The 20,434-nt window shown below is 37.5% G+C and overlaps 1 protein-coding gene across 1 annotated transcript in view; it reads right to left on the minus strand.

Annotated features, from left to right (window-relative positions):
- Positions 1 to 19,932, minus strand: part of NALF1 (NALCN channel auxiliary factor 1) — a 31,354-nt gene extending 11,422 nt beyond the window's left edge. The window contains exons 1-5 of the mRNA XM_007462727.1: positions 18,916 to 19,932; positions 11,048 to 11,166; positions 8,570 to 8,717; positions 6,873 to 6,947; positions 1,786 to 1,928 (exon numbers count right to left, since the gene is read on the minus strand). Of these exons, the coding sequence (XP_007462789.1) occupies positions 1,786 to 1,928; positions 6,873 to 6,947; positions 8,570 to 8,717; positions 11,048 to 11,166; positions 18,916 to 19,821 (1,391 nt within the window). The 5' untranslated portion in view covers positions 19,822 to 19,932. The remainder of the gene's footprint in view (positions 1 to 1,785; positions 1,929 to 6,872; positions 6,948 to 8,569; positions 8,718 to 11,047; positions 11,167 to 18,915) is intronic.
- Positions 19,933 to 20,434: the final 502 nt, after the last annotated feature.

Below are 20,434 nucleotides of genomic sequence, written 5' to 3' on the forward strand. Positions count from 1 at the left end.
TCTGATCTTTCCCAAGTAAAGACGCAGTCAAGACCCCAGCCCTGGCCCACACATTGACTGTAGCCTTGCTGAGGACCAAAGCCATGCCAGACTCTGACCCACAGATATTGTGAGATAATAAACGTACATTGTTTTAAATCTCTACATTTGTGGTAACAGAGCAATACATAACTAATACAATGGAATTCTCTGCTTTGGGGGTTGTTTTTTTTTTTCATTTGTTTGCAAAGCAAACAATGAAAAAAAACTCAAGCTGCTTCACTTCGATCTAAACTTTAAAAAGAAGTCGAATATAACATCTCATTTTTGAAATTACCCATGAAAACTGGCAACCACTCTGTTGAATAAAATGTTTAGCAAATTACTCAAAAAACTGATTGGTTCTTTCCTTCATGATGATTGTTTGCCTCTTCCTATTCTACCCGACGTTTAGATAATGCCACTTGCTCCTGATTATACCGTGCCTGGCTTTCTTTCTTGATTTCTGGCCTTTAATTCTACAGTGACTGCTTTGGTCATCTGATTTGAAGAAAGTTTGTTTATCAGTCAACAACCCAAGTATAGGGAAAATAATTGATGAAAATCTACTTCTCTGTCTTTGTAAATATAAATTTTACTTTTTAATTTTAATTTGATTCGTGGGTAGGCAGCAAAGCTATGCCCAAAGTTGGAGGACAATTTTCCTCTCTGTTAAGATCATAATAGTTAACAGTTAGCACCTAGTGTTAGTGACAGACCAAGTTATGTAATTCTCTGAAGTAGGTCTGATAATTATCCCCATTTTGCAGAAAAGTAAACAAAGGGCACAAGACTTTTAATTAAAGCTCTTAACAATTATCTTATATTTGTTTTCTATTACACTGCTATGGTATAGATGCAGTCTTGATTTTCAAAGATTACAGATTATTGGAAAGAAAGTAGGAAATCACTGAAAACATTAACTTGAAGACAATTTCTAGCAACATGTGGATGATGTACATGATAAGTCCATAATACTGATTTTGTAAATATGTACTAGTCCATTTGTTTCTCCTGTTAGATTTTGAGACTACTCTTAAAGCTAGGAGTTATGTCTTATTCATATTTTTTGTCTAGTCACTTGAAAAGAAGAAAAGAAAGAAGAAAACGAGCTTGTGTTGGTTAAAAAACATTATCATGATTCTTTGATGCTTCTACAACTGAGAGGTGCGAGCATGTCCTCTCTCTGAATCTGGGAATGCTTGTGACTGCTTTATTCAAAAGACCAGGGCAGAAGTGATGCTCCGTGACTTCCAAGGCAGGTGATAAAAGGTTATGCAGTTTCTTCCTTGTTTGCTGGGACATGCATTCTTGAAGGCAGTCAGTGAACCCAAGACCACCATACAGTAAGGAAGCCCAAGCCACACAGAAAGGCCATGGGTGGGCTTTCTCGTAGACAGTCTCAACTGAGTCCAGCCTTTGAACTGACCCAGGCCAGGTGCCATACATGTGAGTAAAGTCTCCAGATGAGCCCAACGCCCAGCCATTTAAGGCACCTTGAGCCCTTCAAATCTTCTCAAAGCACCAGATACTCTGGAGGACAGAAAAGCTTCCCCCATTATGCCATGTCTGATTTCCTGATCCACAGAATCCTAGACTGTAATAAAATAGTTGTTGTTTTATACTACATTTCAGTGGTTTGTTATGCAACAGATAATAGGACAGTGTTCAATAACAGCTTGCTGAATGATTGATTCTCCATTAGGTTAGAGGTTCCATTGAGTAAAACTAATGAAAACTGAAATAAACCTATGTGGCCTCACGTACCTTACTGAATTCCTTCCCTCTCTGGTTAGCAATGCTGGTAAGCAGTTTCTTGAAGTCGTTCTTATGACATTTTCTCCTGCCAGTTCATTTAATTCATTTAGTAGCCAATATTCACGCATTGACTCTTGTGCCCAATTCGTCATCTGAGAAGTTTTGACATGTATGATGTTAAGCAGATTAACAATGCCTATGAGCAAGCTGTGTACAATACAACTGAAAAGATTCAGTTTGAGGCTGCATATGAACAGTGTCATGGAAAGATATATAGCAGGGTCCGCTTCTTACTTCTTTCATTGGGTTATACTAATGTGTTTCACCGTGTGTCCATATGTGGCAAGTTAAATGGAAATTAGTATAACTGTCTAAATAAATAAAGTACCAAATATATCTGCTGAAATTTTTGAGGGAAGAGTAATTTTAAGGCCGTGTTATCTGGAATATTCAGTTGAAATCCTCATGTTTTGATTTTTTAAAATTAAGGAACTATAGTGAACTAGTCCACTTGAAATTGAATAATTTACTCTGCATTTATAACTTTAATTGTTTTCAAGTGGGTGATTATTATGATATTCTCTCTCAGCCACAGAGTTTTTAACTGTTCTTTAGGAAAAAACAGTTACATTTCCACTCACGTGTTAAAATCATCACCTCTTGTATCATCCACCTACTAGCCATATCTTTGGAATATTCTAAACATCATTTGAACAAATTTTCACATTCAATTTATCTGGAATATTTTGGGAAGAATTAAAGGCCAGAAATCAAGAAAGAAAACTAGGCACGGTATAATCAGGAGCAAGTGGCATTATCTAAACGTCGGGTAGAATAGGAAGAGGTAAACAACCATCACGAAGGAAAGAACCCATCAGTTTTTTCAGTAATTTACTAAACATTTTATTCAACAGAGTGGTTGCCAGTTTTCATAAGTAATTTCAAAGATAAGATGATATTATATTCGATTTCTTTTTAATTGGGTTGAAGTGAAACAGCTTGAGTTTTTTTTTTGCTTTTCAAACAAAAGAACAAAAGAACAAAAAACAACCCCCAAAGTAGTGAACATTTTCCTCCCTGTAGGCCATTGATTTGCTTATAAAAAACTTTTTAATTATGAAAAAATTTAAACATATAGAAAAGTTGAAAGACTGATAACTAAACACTCATATAACCATAACCTAGATTTGGCAAATGTTTCCATAATTACATTTATATTTTCTGCCTAAACCATATCAAAGTAAGCTGCAAATGTCACAACACTCTCCTTAAGTGGAAAGTGATATTTTATAACATTTCCCTGTGGGTTATTTGAATTTTGGGAACTATTTGACCTGTCCAGGTGATTTCTCTGATGAAATCACCACTGTAAAGTTATAATATCTTTCCAGTCTCTTAAACGTCATAAACTAATCAGCAGAACCAAACAGTGATATATTTTTCTAAAGTCTTCTAAATTTGGAAAAAAACATTGAATTTTTTTAAAAATTGCTTTTCTGAGAAGGTTCAGAGATGAATAGCTACTTCTTTCTTTAAGTGGTCAGATTAAGGAAATACACATCCCCACTGCAAGCTATGGAATAATTACACTGCTGTTTATTACTTTTCAAACCCCTAATTACCCATAAAGAAGCATGTAGAAACAAAATACTGGGTTTATATTTAACATATAAAAAGCTCTGTTGTTCAGCAACAAAGATATCAAGCACTGTATTTTATAAAATTGGTATTTTGTAATTATTTGACTTAGGGCCAACTGTCTTTTCAAGAAGGAAACAATGAACTTCTCATAAGCAAGTTAGAAGGAACAATTTCAGGTTGAAATTGCAACACTGCCCTGATTTCAAATCTCTGAATGAAATCTAATTTTCATTTATAGGCTGAAAGTGAGACCATGTGAAAAGAAAAATTTGTTACCAAGTTCTTGGGTTGTTTTTTTTTTCCAGTAGCAGATTACGAACACAAAAGCTTTTAGATTAAGAGATTTACATGCCTTTTAATCTTGTTCTCATAAACATGTACCTAGAAAAATAAAATCAAATATTCTTTGATTTTCCTTCACATTCTTTCCTCCTCTTGCTTTAGTAAACACGCTGTTTATATATGAATTTCTTACATTTTTTTCACGTCCATATGTGAGTCACACATGATGAAGCATCTGATTATTTATTCCTTTTTTAACTAGGGGCACTGTGGGATATCTTTTATCTCAGTGCCTAAATTACTATTGCCATATAATAATAGTGCTCAAATTATCTAAGAACAGTTCCCACTAAAGATCTATTTTTAAAAAGAAATATTCATTTGTCCTTATACTGTTTTTTTTTCCTATAGAGCACACAAAAATTATATAACAAAGTGCATTCCCAGAGGCAATGATCACAAATTAAGTTATTAAAATGTTCTTTATGAAGCATCCTTTAATACATCTGGATGGCAATTATCATATCCTTTGCAAATGATCACTGTGATCATTATGAGAAAATGCATGTGCTCTCTTCAGTGCTGACACTTCTTTGGTCCCTATGATTCACCTGCTCATTCCACAACAAGCATCGACCAGCAGCCCTGAGAATGGCCCTTCACCATTAATTGGAGAAGTCAGAGGAACTGAGTTGAACAGCCCCTTGGGAAATTCTCTTTAATAATTTACCACATTAAATGCATCATATATTGTCAGGGTAGGAAAAAAAAACAAAAACAGTAGAACAGGAATAGGCTCAAGGCCATAGAAAATAGCCCAGAATGGAGACAGCATTACACAGACAAAAGTAAATTCATGACAATCAATCACAGGTAGGAAATGGGGACTCTGATTAATCATCATTGTGTGTTTCCCTCGGTCTATCTGCAGCACCTTCATCTGGTCCCATGTATGTCAAATGTCCGGCCATTAAGATAAATTAATATATTTGGATGAAGATAGAATGTTTTTCCCTAAACAATATCTATCATGAGTTAACTTTTCTACAGTTCACCTACTATAAAATCTAGTCTTGATTTGAACAAAAAAAAGTAAATTGTTGGGTTCCCTTAGCTATATAGTTTTCAGTTTATTAATGTAATCACGTTGTTAAAGACACAAATTTGCACTGCTTAGCTTTTGCATTTATCTGTTTAAAGCGTATACTGTGAGAAACTTAAACATCCATCCAACTGGAGTGTAATACTGGAGAAGCTGTAACAGTGAACCAAGTGATCAGTGAACTCTCAGTCATGCACTTTTGAGGTGCTGCCTGTCTGGACAGTGCAACTGGGACAAAGCCCGACCTCTTCGTCCATGATAAGAATTACTCCTGTACGTAGGGCCTTTTAAAATCTCTACCTTTATGAAATAATTGAGGACCATCAAAAATCAATCCCACTATCTTTGGGGAACCATTTTAGATTTCTGTTATGAAAAGTTCAAGCACTTAATATAATGTATGAAATGTAAAATTACAAATTTAATACATAAATATTCATATGGATTTTTGTTAATTTTCCATAGATTTTGAAGTTATTTGGAAATGAGAAATTTATTCCTCAAAGACTAAATAAACAAATAAGAGTCTGGGTACTGGGTACTCTTTTAATATGCTTGCTTTTGCCAAAAAAAAATAGATAAATAGCTGGTTTGACTCCTTGTAGGTGAAATAGCACATACTAAGTGCTATTTTATTGGCCTGTTTTATCCATTAAGTCATAAGAACAAAAAATATCAAGTACCTAAAGACTGAATCAATTATTTTAATAATCTTAAAGAGCCAGTCAATCGAATAGAGAAATCAAGTCCATGGTTGAGCAGTTATAACTATGACAGTTGAAAATAATCTATATTCATCAATGAAGCAAACTATGTTGACAAGGATTTTGTTTACTCAGACTTGAATTCCATCCTACTGGAATTTTCAGATACATTGAATAAAAATGAACATTTAGTTTAAAAAGTCTAAAGTGGGCTTCCCTGGTGGCGCAGTGGTTGAGAGTCCGCCTGCCGATGCAGGGGATGCGGGTTCGTGCCCCGGTCCGGGAAGATCCCACATGCCGCGGAGCGGCTGGGCCCGTGAGCCATGGCCGCTGAGCCCGCGCGTCCGGAGCCTGTGCTCCGCAACGGGAGAGGCCACAACAGTGAGAGGCCCATGTACTGCAAAAAAAAAAAAAAAGAAAAAGAAAAAGAAAAAGTCTAAACTGAAATGATAGGAAAGGATTCATTTTTTCATAAGAGACTCTTAAAATTTCAATATGCATTTAGAATTCCTTAGGACAAATAGATCATACCTGAAATCTGCCATTTCTTTGCCAACCCTCTACAAAAGCAGTCAGGTATAAAGACCCACAGCTCCACTGACAGCAAGATCATTTGCATTTGCATGTAGTCTTTTTCCCCATTATTTCACCTGGGCTTTGCATTGAAGCCACTGCCTCAAAAAGCACGGGGGCGGGGGGTGGGAGGGTGTGAGGGGTGTGGGCCACACCTCCTTGCGCAATGGCCCATAGTGACCAGCGCAGTCTGCACTATGCCGAAGGAGAGATTCTGTTTTTAAATGGCTTAGGATTCAGATTTACCTTTTTAAAAACACTTGCTTCTCTTTAGACAGTCTCTCACTGCTTATCTAGAGTCATAGTGACTCCCAAGATTAAATATGTCACCAGTGCCTTTTTAAATGCCTCTATGGAAACTAAATCCAAGATCTCTACACTAGGACAGCTCTGATCAGAAACCAACAACTGGATTAGAAGGACAAACTTGTCAATGTTTTCTACCAGCCCAGTGTCTTACAGTCAATGTTTTCTACCAGCTCAGTGTCTTACAGTAAAGAGAGCAGAGTATGCCTTGCAGTGTGACGCCACCCTCTCTTCTCAGAGTAGCTTGGACCGAAAAGAGGACAACTCTACCTGCCAGCTACATTTATTTATTTATTTTTTGGCCTCACGGCTTGTGGGATCTCAGTTCCCCAAGCAGGGACTGAACCCGAGCCATGGCAGTGAAAGCCCGGAATCCTAACCACTAGGCCACCAGGGAACTCCCTCGCCAGCTACATTTTATTACACACTTGCTCTGTTTCTTCTCTCACTGACTCCTCAACCTGGATATATAAGTATCCCCATCTTACAGGATTGATGGAACAGCCATTTGAATCTAGGTGTTTCTGACTTTTAGACCCATGCTCTTTTCCTACACCAAGCTGCTGCAACAGAAAAATTAGATGAAGTGAGTTACATTTTCTTTCATGTGCCAAAGAACTTTATATTCTATCCACTCCTGCTGTCACCCACCCACATTCTCCCCCTAAAAATTTTTTTAAAAAACTAGACATGAGCAGTGATTTGTGACAGAGTGAACAGGATATTATAATAGTTAAGTCAGGGCCATGAGATTAAGAGCCAGATGTTACTGGTTTGAGTTCTGTCTATGCCACACTTGCCTGTGAGAACTTCGGCACATTTCTTACCTTCTCTAAGCCTTAGTTAACCCATTTGTTGAAGGAAGCTAATTTTGCCCATAATGGTGGATTGTTGTGGGGATTAAATAAGATAAGGATGCTAAAGCTATCGTGTAGAACTTGCTTATTTTTAAAACATAATGTGTACAATTCCACAAGAATGGGAATTTCATACAGTGATTTTAATTACTACTGATAATGTCCCCACAGAAACTGTATGTGGGGTGAATCCACGTGTGACAAGAAGTGCTGCAAGACCAACGGAGGGAGGCCGCACCCACTTCCCTTCAGATCTGACCACGTCATCGAGTCTTGCTTTGCTCAAAAGGTCATTTGAGAGTTTATAAAAGTGATTGATGTGTTTGTGTTTAGGAGAGAAGAATGAGTATTTATTCTTGTTAACAGCAGTAACAAAAAATTTACTTAGAGATTAGTCCAGCTCAATTTCTATATTTCTTCAGGATAAGCACATGTATTTGACTCTGTCTTTTTAAAAATTATCCAGGTTGACAACAATATGAAAGAGAAATAATTTAAAGTTGAAGTCGTCAAGACTTCCTTTTTTAAAAGCAAAGAACTATTACTATGAGCAAGGTGTTAGGCAAAGAATATAGTGCAATCTCACTGTGCAAAGTTATCACTTCTGGGTGCCTCATTTTATGCCAAAGGATGTTAGACAGAATATTTAAAATCTTCTGGCCAGCCTGCAACACATAGGTAAGATGCCCTCTAGGGTCATGGCAGGTAGCTCCCATCCTATTTGTACATCTTCTGTAGCAATGTGCACCTGATTTCTCCAGACAGATTGTTCCATTTTATCCTTTAACAGAACATTCTCTCTTATGTAGAGGAGAGATATTTCTAAAACACCTGCTTATAGAGCCTCATTCTTACCCCTAGACCAAAACTAAGTACTAGATAATAAGACTCCCCCTTCCACATGACAATTTTTATCAAATTAAAGAACCTTGCTATGTCTCCCTGCGTCTTCTCTTTCTCAGGGCAATAATGTTCCCATTCATGGAGCACAGCTTACAGTCTTTTATTCTAGCCCATACAGTCTTGCGTACCTTGGCACCCGCCACGTTTGCCTTGTCTGCTACTAGCTCTAGTTCAAATGCCGAGGCAATCTTCTACTCTACTTGCTCTCCCTCCCCAATCAATAAAATTACTAAGTATGGCCGAGTGCATAAGTTCCGGGGGGAAGAGCAGAAAATAACAGGGACAACCAAATCAAAACACAAAGCCAGGTAGCTAGTGGGTAGAGCAAAGGGCCCCAAAATTTAAAATGCAACTTGGAGGCACATGAGACTTTGCAATGCCTGACAGACTACATAACAAAGAATTTCCCCCAAGATTATTTTCACCCAGAGGTTTTCAGGAGATGGAGAGTCATTACAATGGTTTCTCCGCTTGTCCTCCCCAAAAGGTTTATACACAAAGGGGCTCAAGTTCCTCTGCAGCAGTCTAAGAGGATCCACGCGGTCTACAACCCAGCACATGTTAATTTTTAATCTGAAATAACAGGGGGAAAACAGTCAAGCTTTAGGAATGAAACATTCTCACCCTAGCTGAATTTCTGTTTTCTGTTTCATTCTAAAGAATCACCATTAGTTACCTTTCTAGAGAAGCAGAAGGAATGTAGATGTAATAAAACTGAGAATTTTACCGTGCAGAATGCAAAGTCTGCTTATAAAACTCTCGTAAATGAGTGGTCTTTACCAGAAAACTTATATGAGATCTCAAGTGAAGCAATTTTACTGATTTTCCCATGGCTTCTGTTTTAATGAATTGCTACCATTTATTGGGCATCATTAAGCCCTAGGTTAGGTGTTTTAATCTGCATGGGAGTCTCTTGATTTCTCCCCATAACTGTCTTACTAAAAGAGATGCTAGAATCCCTATTTTAAGTTGGATGATGTCACATAACTAATAAGTGATGAAACCTGGAGTTGAACCCAGTTTTCCTCAGTACTTCTTTTAAGCATTTTACTACACTTCTCTATTAGGTTTAAAATTAATTTCTATTTTTTTAAGTTAATTTCTATTTTTAGAACTTTCTATCAAACATATCAATATTTTTTAAGAAAACGTATAATAAGATAGCCATATTTAATTCCATGGACTCTCTAAAAATGTCACTGAACCCCAGGGCAGCACATTCCTAAAGAAAACAGTTTGCAGTAACACACATGATATAATTATTTATGATCTCATATTTACAGCCAGTAACTATTTTATACTATTTGAAAATGAATATTCTACTTTATTTAAGCATATTCAAGATAATAATTGTGCTTATTGTCTGAAATCCTGAAATTAAAGCACTGTTCCTATTCAAAATATAAACAACAAAACAAAGGATCTTAGATGCATAGCACAATGTACAAGATAAAACCTCCCTCCTCCCCAAGAGTAAGCAACAGATCAGAGCCTACTCTTCTTTGGGATCTGGTGCCTTCACTAATTTTTTTCTGAAAGTGGTACTTTCAATATCATACTCCCATCTGGGTCCTAGATCAAAAGCTACAAATATTCTAATGTCTATTTCATCATAAAATATTTATTTCTTTAAACTCTCACCTTCCCACCTATTTCATTTTCTTTTTCTTTTCACTGCTGAACTTAATGAAGAATAGTTTGGACTAGTTCTTATTTCCTCAACTCCAACTCATTCCTTAATCCATCACAATTTGACATGTCTTCCATCATTCTATGAAACTACTCTTGTAAGGTCAATAAGACTTAATTGCCAAATGCAGTGACCTATTTCTAGGCTTCATCCTATATGTTCTTTCTGCAACATAAGACACTCTTGACTATCTTTCTTAAAATGCTTCCCTGTATTGTTCAGATTATCACATTCTAATGATTTGCTCTCTCCTTCCCTTCTACCTCTGCCTCTCCCCCTCCCTCCCCCATTCTCTCTTCTGTTCTCATTCCCCCATTTTCACTCTCATTTCTTGTTTCTTCAGTCTCTATTCTTGGTCCCTTTTCTGCCCAAGCCCTTTAAAATTGCTCTTGCTCAGAATTCATCTTTGAAATTCTCTCCAAGTAATCTGTTTTGTTAAATCATCTAATCTCTGCCCACAGCTTCCTGGGTCAAACTACATGACGGCGCAGAGAGTAAACTTCACACCCAAAGGCCCTACTTACATGGTATACTATCTACTGGACATCTGATGTCATTATCTCCAAAAATGGACTCCTGTTTCTTTCACCAGTCTCAATCCCAACGTGTTCTTCCTCCTGTATTTCCTATCTCATTAGATGTATCCACATCCAGAGTCTCACCTTTTATAAAGTTTTTTTTTCCCTCGCATGTTTTTTTTTAACATCTTTATTGGAGTATAATTGCTTTACAATGCTGTGTTAGTTGCTGCTGTATAACAAAGTGAATCAGCTGTACGTATACATACATGCCCACATCCCCTCCCTCTTGTGTCTCCCTCCCACCCTCCCTATCCCACCCCTCCAGGTGGTCATAGAGCACCCAGCTGATCTCCCTGTGCTATGCGGCTGCTTCCCACTAGCTATTTTACATTTGGGAGTGTATATATGTCCATGCCACTCTCTCACTTCGTCCCAGCTTACCCCTCCCCCTCCCCATGTCCTCAAGTCCATTCTCTACATCTGTGTCTTTATTCCTATCCTGCCCCTAGTTTCTTCAGAACCTTTTTTTTCTTTTTTTAGACTCCATACATATGTGTTAACATACAGTATTTGTTTTTCTCTTTCTGACTTACTTCACTCTGTATGATAGTCTCTAGGTCCATCCACCTCACTAAAAATAACTCAATTTCGTTTCTTTTTATGGCTGAGTAATATTCAAATCCTTCCTCTACATAGTAACTGGTAAATTTGAACTCAGAAAAGTCTCTTGAATCTTGCTTTCTCCACTTCCATAGCCATCATAGTCATTTAGAATTTTCTGTCCATCATGGTAGCCACTAGCCACATGGGGCTATTTAAATTAAGACTAGTTGAAATTAAGTATAATTTAAAATTTAGTTTCTGACATCACTTCACCCTCCTCCAACCTATCGTCATATTGCTGCCAGGGCTAAGTTTTGAGAAAAACAAACCATCCCAAGTAAATCACTTGATTAAAATTCCTCTCTGATATTTTATCACACGGAGAATGAAGTTCAGAAAGACTTGGCACGGGATACATGGCTCTTCACAACTGAGCACGACCATCTTTCCAAGGTATTTCCTACAGCCCTTGCCATATACCTTACTCAACGTATGAATGGAACTACGTCCCCCAAAATTCATACATTGAAGCCCAGACCCCCCAATGTGACTATATTTGGAGATAAGGCTTATAAGAAGCCAATAAAGGTTAGATAACTGTTAAGATTCCTAAGTGTTATAGATGTCAGGCAATGCGTACACAATTCTCAACTAATAAACTCAACATCTTTTAAAACAATATGGTAAAAATTGGACTGTTGTTTAAAAATTATAAACAGAAAGTGATTGTATCTTATCTAAGATGAATTCAGTGTAGGAACTACCACAGATTTCCAAAGTTCACTTCCTTCCCTCCAAAGCTGTGCATTTATCCTTTCTCTGCTCCACTCTAAAAAGGAAAGCAGAAGTCTAAGTGCTCTGCTGATCGTCGTACCATTTATTCATATTCACATCTCCCTCTAAGACTTGCAATGATGAACCAGGAATTCCTGGCCATTCATTCCAGCTGTCTAGGGCTCCAAAATTTCTGTCATCTTAGCTAAAAAGAAGTATATATGGTGAGGTTTTTAATAGGTGTTAAATCTATTTGTGGATTTATTATACTTATTTCTTCACTCTTTGGTATGATTGTAATGATCATAATGAAGGGGAAAAAGAAAATAACGATCAAGTGCGGAAGTGAACTTGATCTTTAACACTACCAGCTATTTGACCTTGGAACAGTTAACTTTATGTCCTCGCTTTACTCATCTGTAAAATATGTGATAGTACTTACCTCATAAAGATGACGTGACAGTTAAATGAATTAGACTAGTTTCTGACTTCTAATAAACTCTAAAGCTTGTTAGCTACTATTGAAGCTCGTTCCAGCACTTAAATTTCTTAGTGATTCAACTCACTTTCTGAGAAAACTAATAACACATTGTCATGATCATCCATTTAAATCTTAGTTCAGTTTTCTTTTCAAAGAAACTAAGTCAGTGATAGTTCAGTAGGAAAGAGACTGATCATTTTTGATGTCAGTAGAGATGCAGAGAAGTAAGACTTCTGAACTTCGGGTTTCCCATGGGACACAGGCCCTGCAAGTGAAGCTTCCAGACACCAGGAGAGGATTCAACCAGATGAGATCAAGAAGGCACACTGACAGGAAGAAGAGGAGACCAAGGGGTGAAGACTCAGAGTTTTGAGCAGAGCCCAATTTCCTTCTCAAGCAGGGCAGAGCAGCTGACATATAAAATCCCTAAGTATTTCCAAAGAAGTAATTATTGCATTCACCCGTCACACACACATGTAGATACACTACTGCTGCTGCTAGGATCGATAACACTATTTAAACACATAGTAAACTTGTATTTTTTGCAGGATATTTTTCTTTTTACCATCTGTGGTAACATCTACAACTTTTCTTTTTAAATAAATGACTGTGTGTAGAAACAGACTACCAAGGGAGGGGAAAAATCAACTATTACCTTTTAATATTTTAAACACCCAAGAAGTAAAATATTTTCATGCATTCTACTACAATACATAGTATAAATCATTAACTATTTATTACCAAAGAAAGGCAGATGTTAACTCTTGTTTCCAGTTTTAAAGAATCAGAGTAAATTAAAACATTTTATTACTAAAATTTCATGATTTGGATTGTAAGGTTTAATTGCTTATTAATTTAAGGTAAAACTTAAATTTAGTGTTTCACAGCATCTTGTAATCTAAACTTTAAAAAAATATGACTATGTGACAATCACTTCAAAAGAGAACAATGATAAGATCCCTCTAAAATGAATTCCTAAATCAGGTGTGGTAGTATTCTGTGCCTGCTTAGCAACTTGTATCTTCAAAACACTATGAATATCAACTAGCTATTCCAGTATGACAGAAATAAGTAAAAAAAGGAAACATGGCTCATCATTACAACGTTAAAAGAAAAGTAAAAAAGGATTAGTAATTTCCTAGGTTTAATAAAGTGAACAGGTGAAAAAAGAATAAACCTGAACTATGTGAAATACTATGAAAAGCCAAAATGTTTTCTCTTAAAACCAACCCATACTTTTGAAAAACTCTAAATTTTAGCCATTTATATAATCTAAAATTAGAGACAAAAATAAGGAGGCTGAGGCTCCTCTAATCAAATAGTTGATCAGTCTCACAGAGACAATCATCCAATTTCTGCATTCCTGTGCTCAGCGTATTAATGAAGACTAGTATAATGACAGTTCTGGCTAAAAGACAGAAAATCCACAGCCAAGAGGCCCATCCTTGACTCTGGTCTTCTATGCATCCTTCTTCTCTCCATGTTCTCTCCTGGTACATTCCTTAAACTTTGCACCCAGTTGGTTCACTTCTCATCTACTTCCTCAGCCCAGTCACTACCTATTTGCTCCCCTGCCCTCTGGCTGTGTCCTACCTACTGCCTCTACCACTTAAAAAATATTTAAGTTGCTTTATCATCAGTTGAACAAATGAGGTTATTATGTATTAATTACGGAGGCCCAGGAGCTAAAAGGTCTTTCCACTTTGGTTGGCACTCAACTAGAACAGTGGCTCTCAACATGGGCTACACATCACCAGGGAAACTGGAAAATCCCAAGCTCATGACACAAGCCAGACCAATGAAATCAGAATCTCCTGGGGCTGGGGGTGTCTTCAAAGATTCCCAGGGTATTCTAATATGACCCCAAGGACCACTGATCTAGAGTAAATATTTACTGATATTGAAGAAACATCTTTTCAGTGTAAATCAGTAGAAAGCATACAACAACATGATTGGAGCCCAGTCAATGTGAGGTCAACTTAGAAGATTAAGATTAAAAAGGAAATTGGGAATTGAAATTAAAGCAATAGGTCAGATAATTCAAACCAAAATAGTACTGTGTTTCAAACAGTTATCTGTATATTTGTTCTTTTATATTCAATCTAGTATGAAAATATATCTTAATGGATTATAATTTATTTGTGGGGGAGCATGAGACTGAGAAAATTATTTGATTTCCTTTCCTCCACATTTTAATTCACCTTGCATATGCAGACACCAATCTCATCTAATTAAAGTGATTAAAACCAAGGTATAACAGCAATTATTAAAATTTTGTGGTTATGCCCTATATAGCTACTAATTTGACCCAGTTACAAGTCCAAAGTTAAAAAAGAATAATCATTCTTTGGTCTATAAAGCAACAGCATATAATATTAAGATAAAATTTGATTAAAATAGAATAAAATTAAGATAAAAATAAAACACATATCATAAATCAGTAGTTATATATGGAGCAAAAATATGAAAATGAAAATCTGGGTTATAAAAACAGTTATGAAAGTGGCTTTGATACTATAAATGGCCTTATTAATGGTTAATGTGATCATCTGAAGGTTAGACTGTTTGATTTTACAGAGAAGCAATTCAACTATAAAAATACGATTTAAAAATAACACAGTGGTATAATATAAAAGAGATCTATTTGCAGACGTATTCCACACTCTGGACAGTGTCATAATATGTACAATAGCACTTAATCGAGTAGGAGCAAAATAATATTTTAGATTCAATATTTAAGTGGAAAGAATTGTTAGATATTTTATTTCCTTATAAAAACTATCTTTAAGAATCTATAGTATATGACATCAAAATAAATAAGGACTTAAAAATGCCTTTTTTTTAACTTGCACATTATGTAACCCAAATTCTATGTCCTCAAACTGGTTAACGTTTCTGAGTCATTTCTGCAAACAATACAGAAAGCCCTGAGTATCACGACTGTTATATATGCCCAACACTGGCAGAGTATTCTTTTGGTCATTGTCTGTTAAATAAAAATAGGCAACATAATTTGCTTTAATACAAAATTATAATATAAAAATGTAAGAATGCATACATTCTTGATAGTATAAAGATCAGAATCTATTCTGAGAGAACTAAAATACAGACGATGCAGTGATTTATGTTAGAATCTAATCTCACACCCACTTTCCCTGACCATCTGTCTTAAGGAATAGTATGTCAATAAAACTATCATTAACAAAAGTTTAACTGTAACATAGAAGTTTATATTCCCTACATATCCCAGTTTTGTAATATGTAATTTCAAGAATGCTTAGGAGGTAAAGAATAGCATATTTAAGAAAATATATTTAAGCTAAAATTCAGGCATGTTAATAATATACATATGTAATTCTGTAGCTTAGAATAGTGTATTTTTTAATATTACCAGCCAATTTGAAGATTTTCAGATTCTTATTGTATGTCAAAAACATTAGTTTGAATAACACTGCAAAATCCAGAGAATTACTGTCAAATTTTTGCAACTTGATTTATGTAATATAGCAGCTTGAATGCTATAGTCTAAATGATACATGCAGAAGTTCTTGTTCTTTATTTTACTATAAGTTACTTCCCTGATAAAAGTGTATATTTACTTTAAAAATTAAACCAGCTATTTCTATGAATATTAAAAAATATTCTTGGGTGCATATGATTTCTATTATATGTTGCAAACAAAGGTTCGCTAAAGAAAATCCAAGCTATATTTGATCTCCAACTACTACGGGCCCAAGACAATATGACTGGATTAGATCAATATTAAGGTGTTTTTGTTTTGTTTTGTTTTGTTTTCAGTATAATGGGCCAAAAGCCCTTTAAATCAAGTTAAATAAAAATTAAACTTAATCCATTTTAATTTTATACATATATGGAAAGTGGCATTTTTTTAAATGGGGGAGATTATAAAACTAGAGGGTAATAACATGACCTAACTTTTAAAAGTCAGAAATCACTGTATTAATCATTTAATTATATATAACAAAGTTAATATACTGCTCCTCAAATATGGATTCTACTAATTTGTATAGCTAATATTATTGCATATATTCTCCTGTCTATAAATTTATAAATACACTAATAAACTATTAAATTGGATTTTTTCATGAATATATTACCAATTCCACAAATATAATGCATTTACTTTTAATGTGGAAAATTCTGCACAGACTGTATATCTTGAACGTTGCCCCTGAAGACAGTCATCATTTCATAATTATAAGTATGTTTGAAATACGTAAAAATGTTCAGAAAGAAACTCAGACACATTCTTCAAAGACTACAAGTAGCATTCTAAGCCATGTGTAATATAGTTGGTATGTGGATGTGTTTGTGGTTTTGCAGAATCATAAAGAAGCTGTATATTAAGCTCAGGAGCTAATCAACAGATTTGTGAGGGATCAACCAAGAACACCGAACACTGCCCCCCTCCAACCCCCTGGCACCTAAAATCTGAAGCTGTGTGAGAACAGTTATCATGGAATAAATGTTTCAAGTGTTTCCAGCTGACAAACAACCAACCAAGAAATAGCTACAAAGCATCACAAGTAATAAATCCTGTACTGTGGAGATGAAAAACTCAAATGTCTGTGTTTATTTTTCAGTGTGAAGAAATGTTCTTAAAAAGGAGTTCAGATTTTTATAATATGCTTTTGTGTATACAGCTAACAATTACTACTTTATATGAGAACACAATCCAGAAGTAGTTCCTAACATTACACATTAATTTAACCTACACTGTACCTTATAGCTATGATGATATAAGTATAAAGTTGATGATGATTTCAGGTCAAGAGGAAAATATACATTTATACATATTTAAAACTTGAATATTTAAACAAAAACATATTTGACACTTATTTGAAAATATGCTCTAGTATATTGACAATGTAGACTATCATTTAAATACTGAAACTATACAAATTGGAATTACTAGAAATTTCTATGAGAGTTTACATTCAAGGAAGCAAGCAAATTCAGATTATTACAAGGGATCACTTTTAAACATAAATATACTGAAACCTTTGTAAGCTTTTTATTAGTAGTAGAATTAGCAGGCACATCAGTTTCCTTGCAATTCTGATGCAACATATCTTGTCAAAATAAATAACTGCAATAAATACACTAATCATTCATTATTAACTTCTACCATTAAGATTAAGTTTAATTCCCAGGCATGACTTACAGGGGTATGGTTAAGAAAAATATGTAAAAAACTTTTAAAATCCATTTATCTAATGAAGCAGCATTCTAAATTAATGTTGTATATGCAATATTATTATTTGCAAAGAAAATATGTTTGTGGTCTTAAAGAATGTTGGAAAAACAGGTTTAGTTTTAGTTTAGCTTAGTTGTCAAAAGCACAACTAATCAATCCAAACTAAAATACAGCCCTTGAACTATGTTCATTTTAAGTAGGTATCCCTTAGGCCAGTTCTCTTGTGAAAGCATCACAGAATCTTTTGATCCATACTGCCCCTGATTACGCTTTCTGGGTACAAAGCAAGTGAGGCCAAAAAGGAACATTTGCTGTCTTCCTGTGGAGAGGCTGGGGAAGTAATGAAGAGAAAGGTAGAGAGAGAGAATGTGGTGTGTTATTTATTTTGAAAAGCAATACTATTTTATTGCACTCTTTAAGAAATTACCTTTGGAACAAAACATTAAGGCTTACTGAGATTCTGTCATCATTTCTTCCCTACTAAAAGGTCACTGCAGTATCTTCATCTTCAACAGAGCTCTTGAGCAAATCTCATTTCAGCACCACGGACAGCAACACTTCTACTAGGACAAGCACCCATGGTTACATTAGCCATTTCTTAAAAAACTTGCATACACTTCTTTGTGAAGCAGCAAGGATTATAGCACTATATTAATAGGAAGGGGTTAAAGGTAATATACGTTATTAATGAGTTCAGTATTTTTCATTCATAGATCAAGCATTTGCCAATTAGTACCTCTGGAGAGCATCCTGAAAATTCAAGCTAATTACATAAGGTGGCTGATAAAAAAATCTAACATTGATCAGTTATCACCAGATACTTAATTAAAGCTTTCTACTCATAATGAGTCTCCGATCAATAACTATACAAGTTTCTACAAGAAAACAGGAAACTTATGTGAGTAAATACGCTTAGGTAGGCCCGCAGACTTTCCAAACGACCAGAACTACCCCTGTAAAACAAGTAAAACACTTTTTTAGTTCTTCCTACATAAACAGCCACAAACACTTTCTCTTGTCCCTTCTGCCAACCAGCTTAATGATGTCACAATCAGAGAGCTCATGTGTAAGGCCCATAAGCCAGACCATACATGCCTGTCTCAGACTATTCTGATTTTAGCTGCAGTCATCAGTATGCAATCCCATCACTGTCTCCCTAACAAGCTTCACTCAAATTCCATTAAAAAAAAAAAAAAAAAAAAAAGCAACAGAGTTTGAACCAACTCCATAGCACTGGCTTTATTATCTCAGAAGACCAGGGTCTTCCTGACCTTCCCCGGATCCCAGAAGAAGGCACCAGTCCACCAGCAATCCACGGGATAGTCCCAAATCAAGCAGCAAGTCAAGCTCTTATAACCACAAAAACAACGGTGAAGTAACAAAAAAACCAGATTCCAAAAAACATTTTAATACTCTAGAATACGCCTCAACCAAACACACACGGATATAAAAGCACAAGTATGGGGAAAATCCACTGTTCCTACCTTACAGTCCTCAGGACACGATTTCACCGAGTACTCCTCCGACTGTAAGTACTTATGGAGCACGCTTTCAAACTCTTCGTATTTCTCCTGAGCGTGGTGGTCGTAGTCTTGGTAAGCCTCGACGCACTGCCTGCAAGTGGTCATCTCACCGCCCTCCTTGAGCACCACATCCAGACTACAGTTCAAAGTGTTGGGACTGGACAACCCCGAGAACAACTCCCAAAGTGTGTAGGAATTACAAAATGAAAGGTAAAAATCCGACAAGTTCCAGAGCGGAGTTGGATGCGTGCCCCTCGCCTGCTGCTCCTCCCCCGCGGCCGCCACCCCCCGACTCCAGTTCCTGGCGCACACTGCGTCCGCGCTCTCCACCGTGAAGCACTGGCCCGAGGAGGCGCCCTGGGGGTAACAGGTCTCCAGGCGCCACACGGGCTTGGCAGAGTTGCCCAGAATAAGAGCCTTGCCCCGGTTGTTTCTGCCTCGGCTGCCCTTGCCGCCGCCGCCGCCGTCTCCCGGGGAGGGGGGCAGGGTGGGGGACGAGGAGGCGGCGAGGAGTCTGTGCGCCTGGGCGGCGGGCGAGGACTCCCCCATGCTCGCCAGGAGCGCGGGCCAGGAGGGCTCCTGCTGCCGCTGCCGCTGCTGCTGCTGTTGCCGCTGCCGCTGCTGCTGCTGCCGCTGCTGCTGCTGCTGCTGCTGCTCCTTGTCCCGGGTCCGGGTCAGCTTGGCCTCGGCGCAGAACCACAAGTGATCAGAGAGCAGGACTGTGAAAAACAAGAGAGATGCCAGAGACAGTCGCCATTTCTGAGCCCTCTCTGAATCGATGAACGGTTTCTCGTTCTCCCGGGGTGCCGCCAACCAGATTTTTAACCCGTCGTCATACTGCCGACACATCCAAGCACCCCTGGTCATATTTTGGGAACGCACAGCCCTGGCCGACTCCACCGTGAGGGCTCCTGTGCCGGTGTCACCACGATATGCATTGACTTAAAGGGTTTAATTTCCTTATCCCCTCCTCCCGTTTCTTCTCTCTCCCTCTCCCTCTCCCTCTCTCCCTCTCTCTCTCCCTCTTCTCTCTCTCTCGTTTTGCCTACATAAATATTACCAGGCTTTGGAGGAAGATATGACTTGCTTCCGACCTAATCATCAGCCGACCCCATCCTCTGTAGAGTGGGAAACAATAATGCAGAGAGAGAGGCGGAGAGGGAGGGAGGGAGTGGGGGAGAGACAGTCGGAGGCTGGGGCTGGCGGCCGGCGGTGAGCGGAGTGCAGGAGGTGATGGTGGAGGCGGCGGAGTGGCTGGCGCTGCCCCTCTCACCCAGGCACTGTCAGGGCGCGCGTCCCCATGGCCCCGCCGAGGGCAGCCCTCTCTCGCCCGCCGGGGGCATGCCGCGTCTCCGCTGCCCGCTGGCGGAGACCAGAGCGCCTCCCCAGCTCCCTCCTCTCCTCCTCCTCCTGCTCCTACTTCTCGCTCTCTCTCCGCGAGTCCGGAGCCTGGGCCGCCGCCGCCGGCAGCGCTCTCCCT

Source organism: Lipotes vexillifer, unplaced genomic scaffold (genome assembly GCF_000442215.2).
Source record: "Lipotes vexillifer unplaced genomic scaffold, Lipotes_vexillifer_v1.1 scaffold243, whole genome shotgun sequence".
NCBI lineage: Eukaryota > Metazoa > Chordata > Mammalia > Artiodactyla > Lipotidae > Lipotes > Lipotes vexillifer.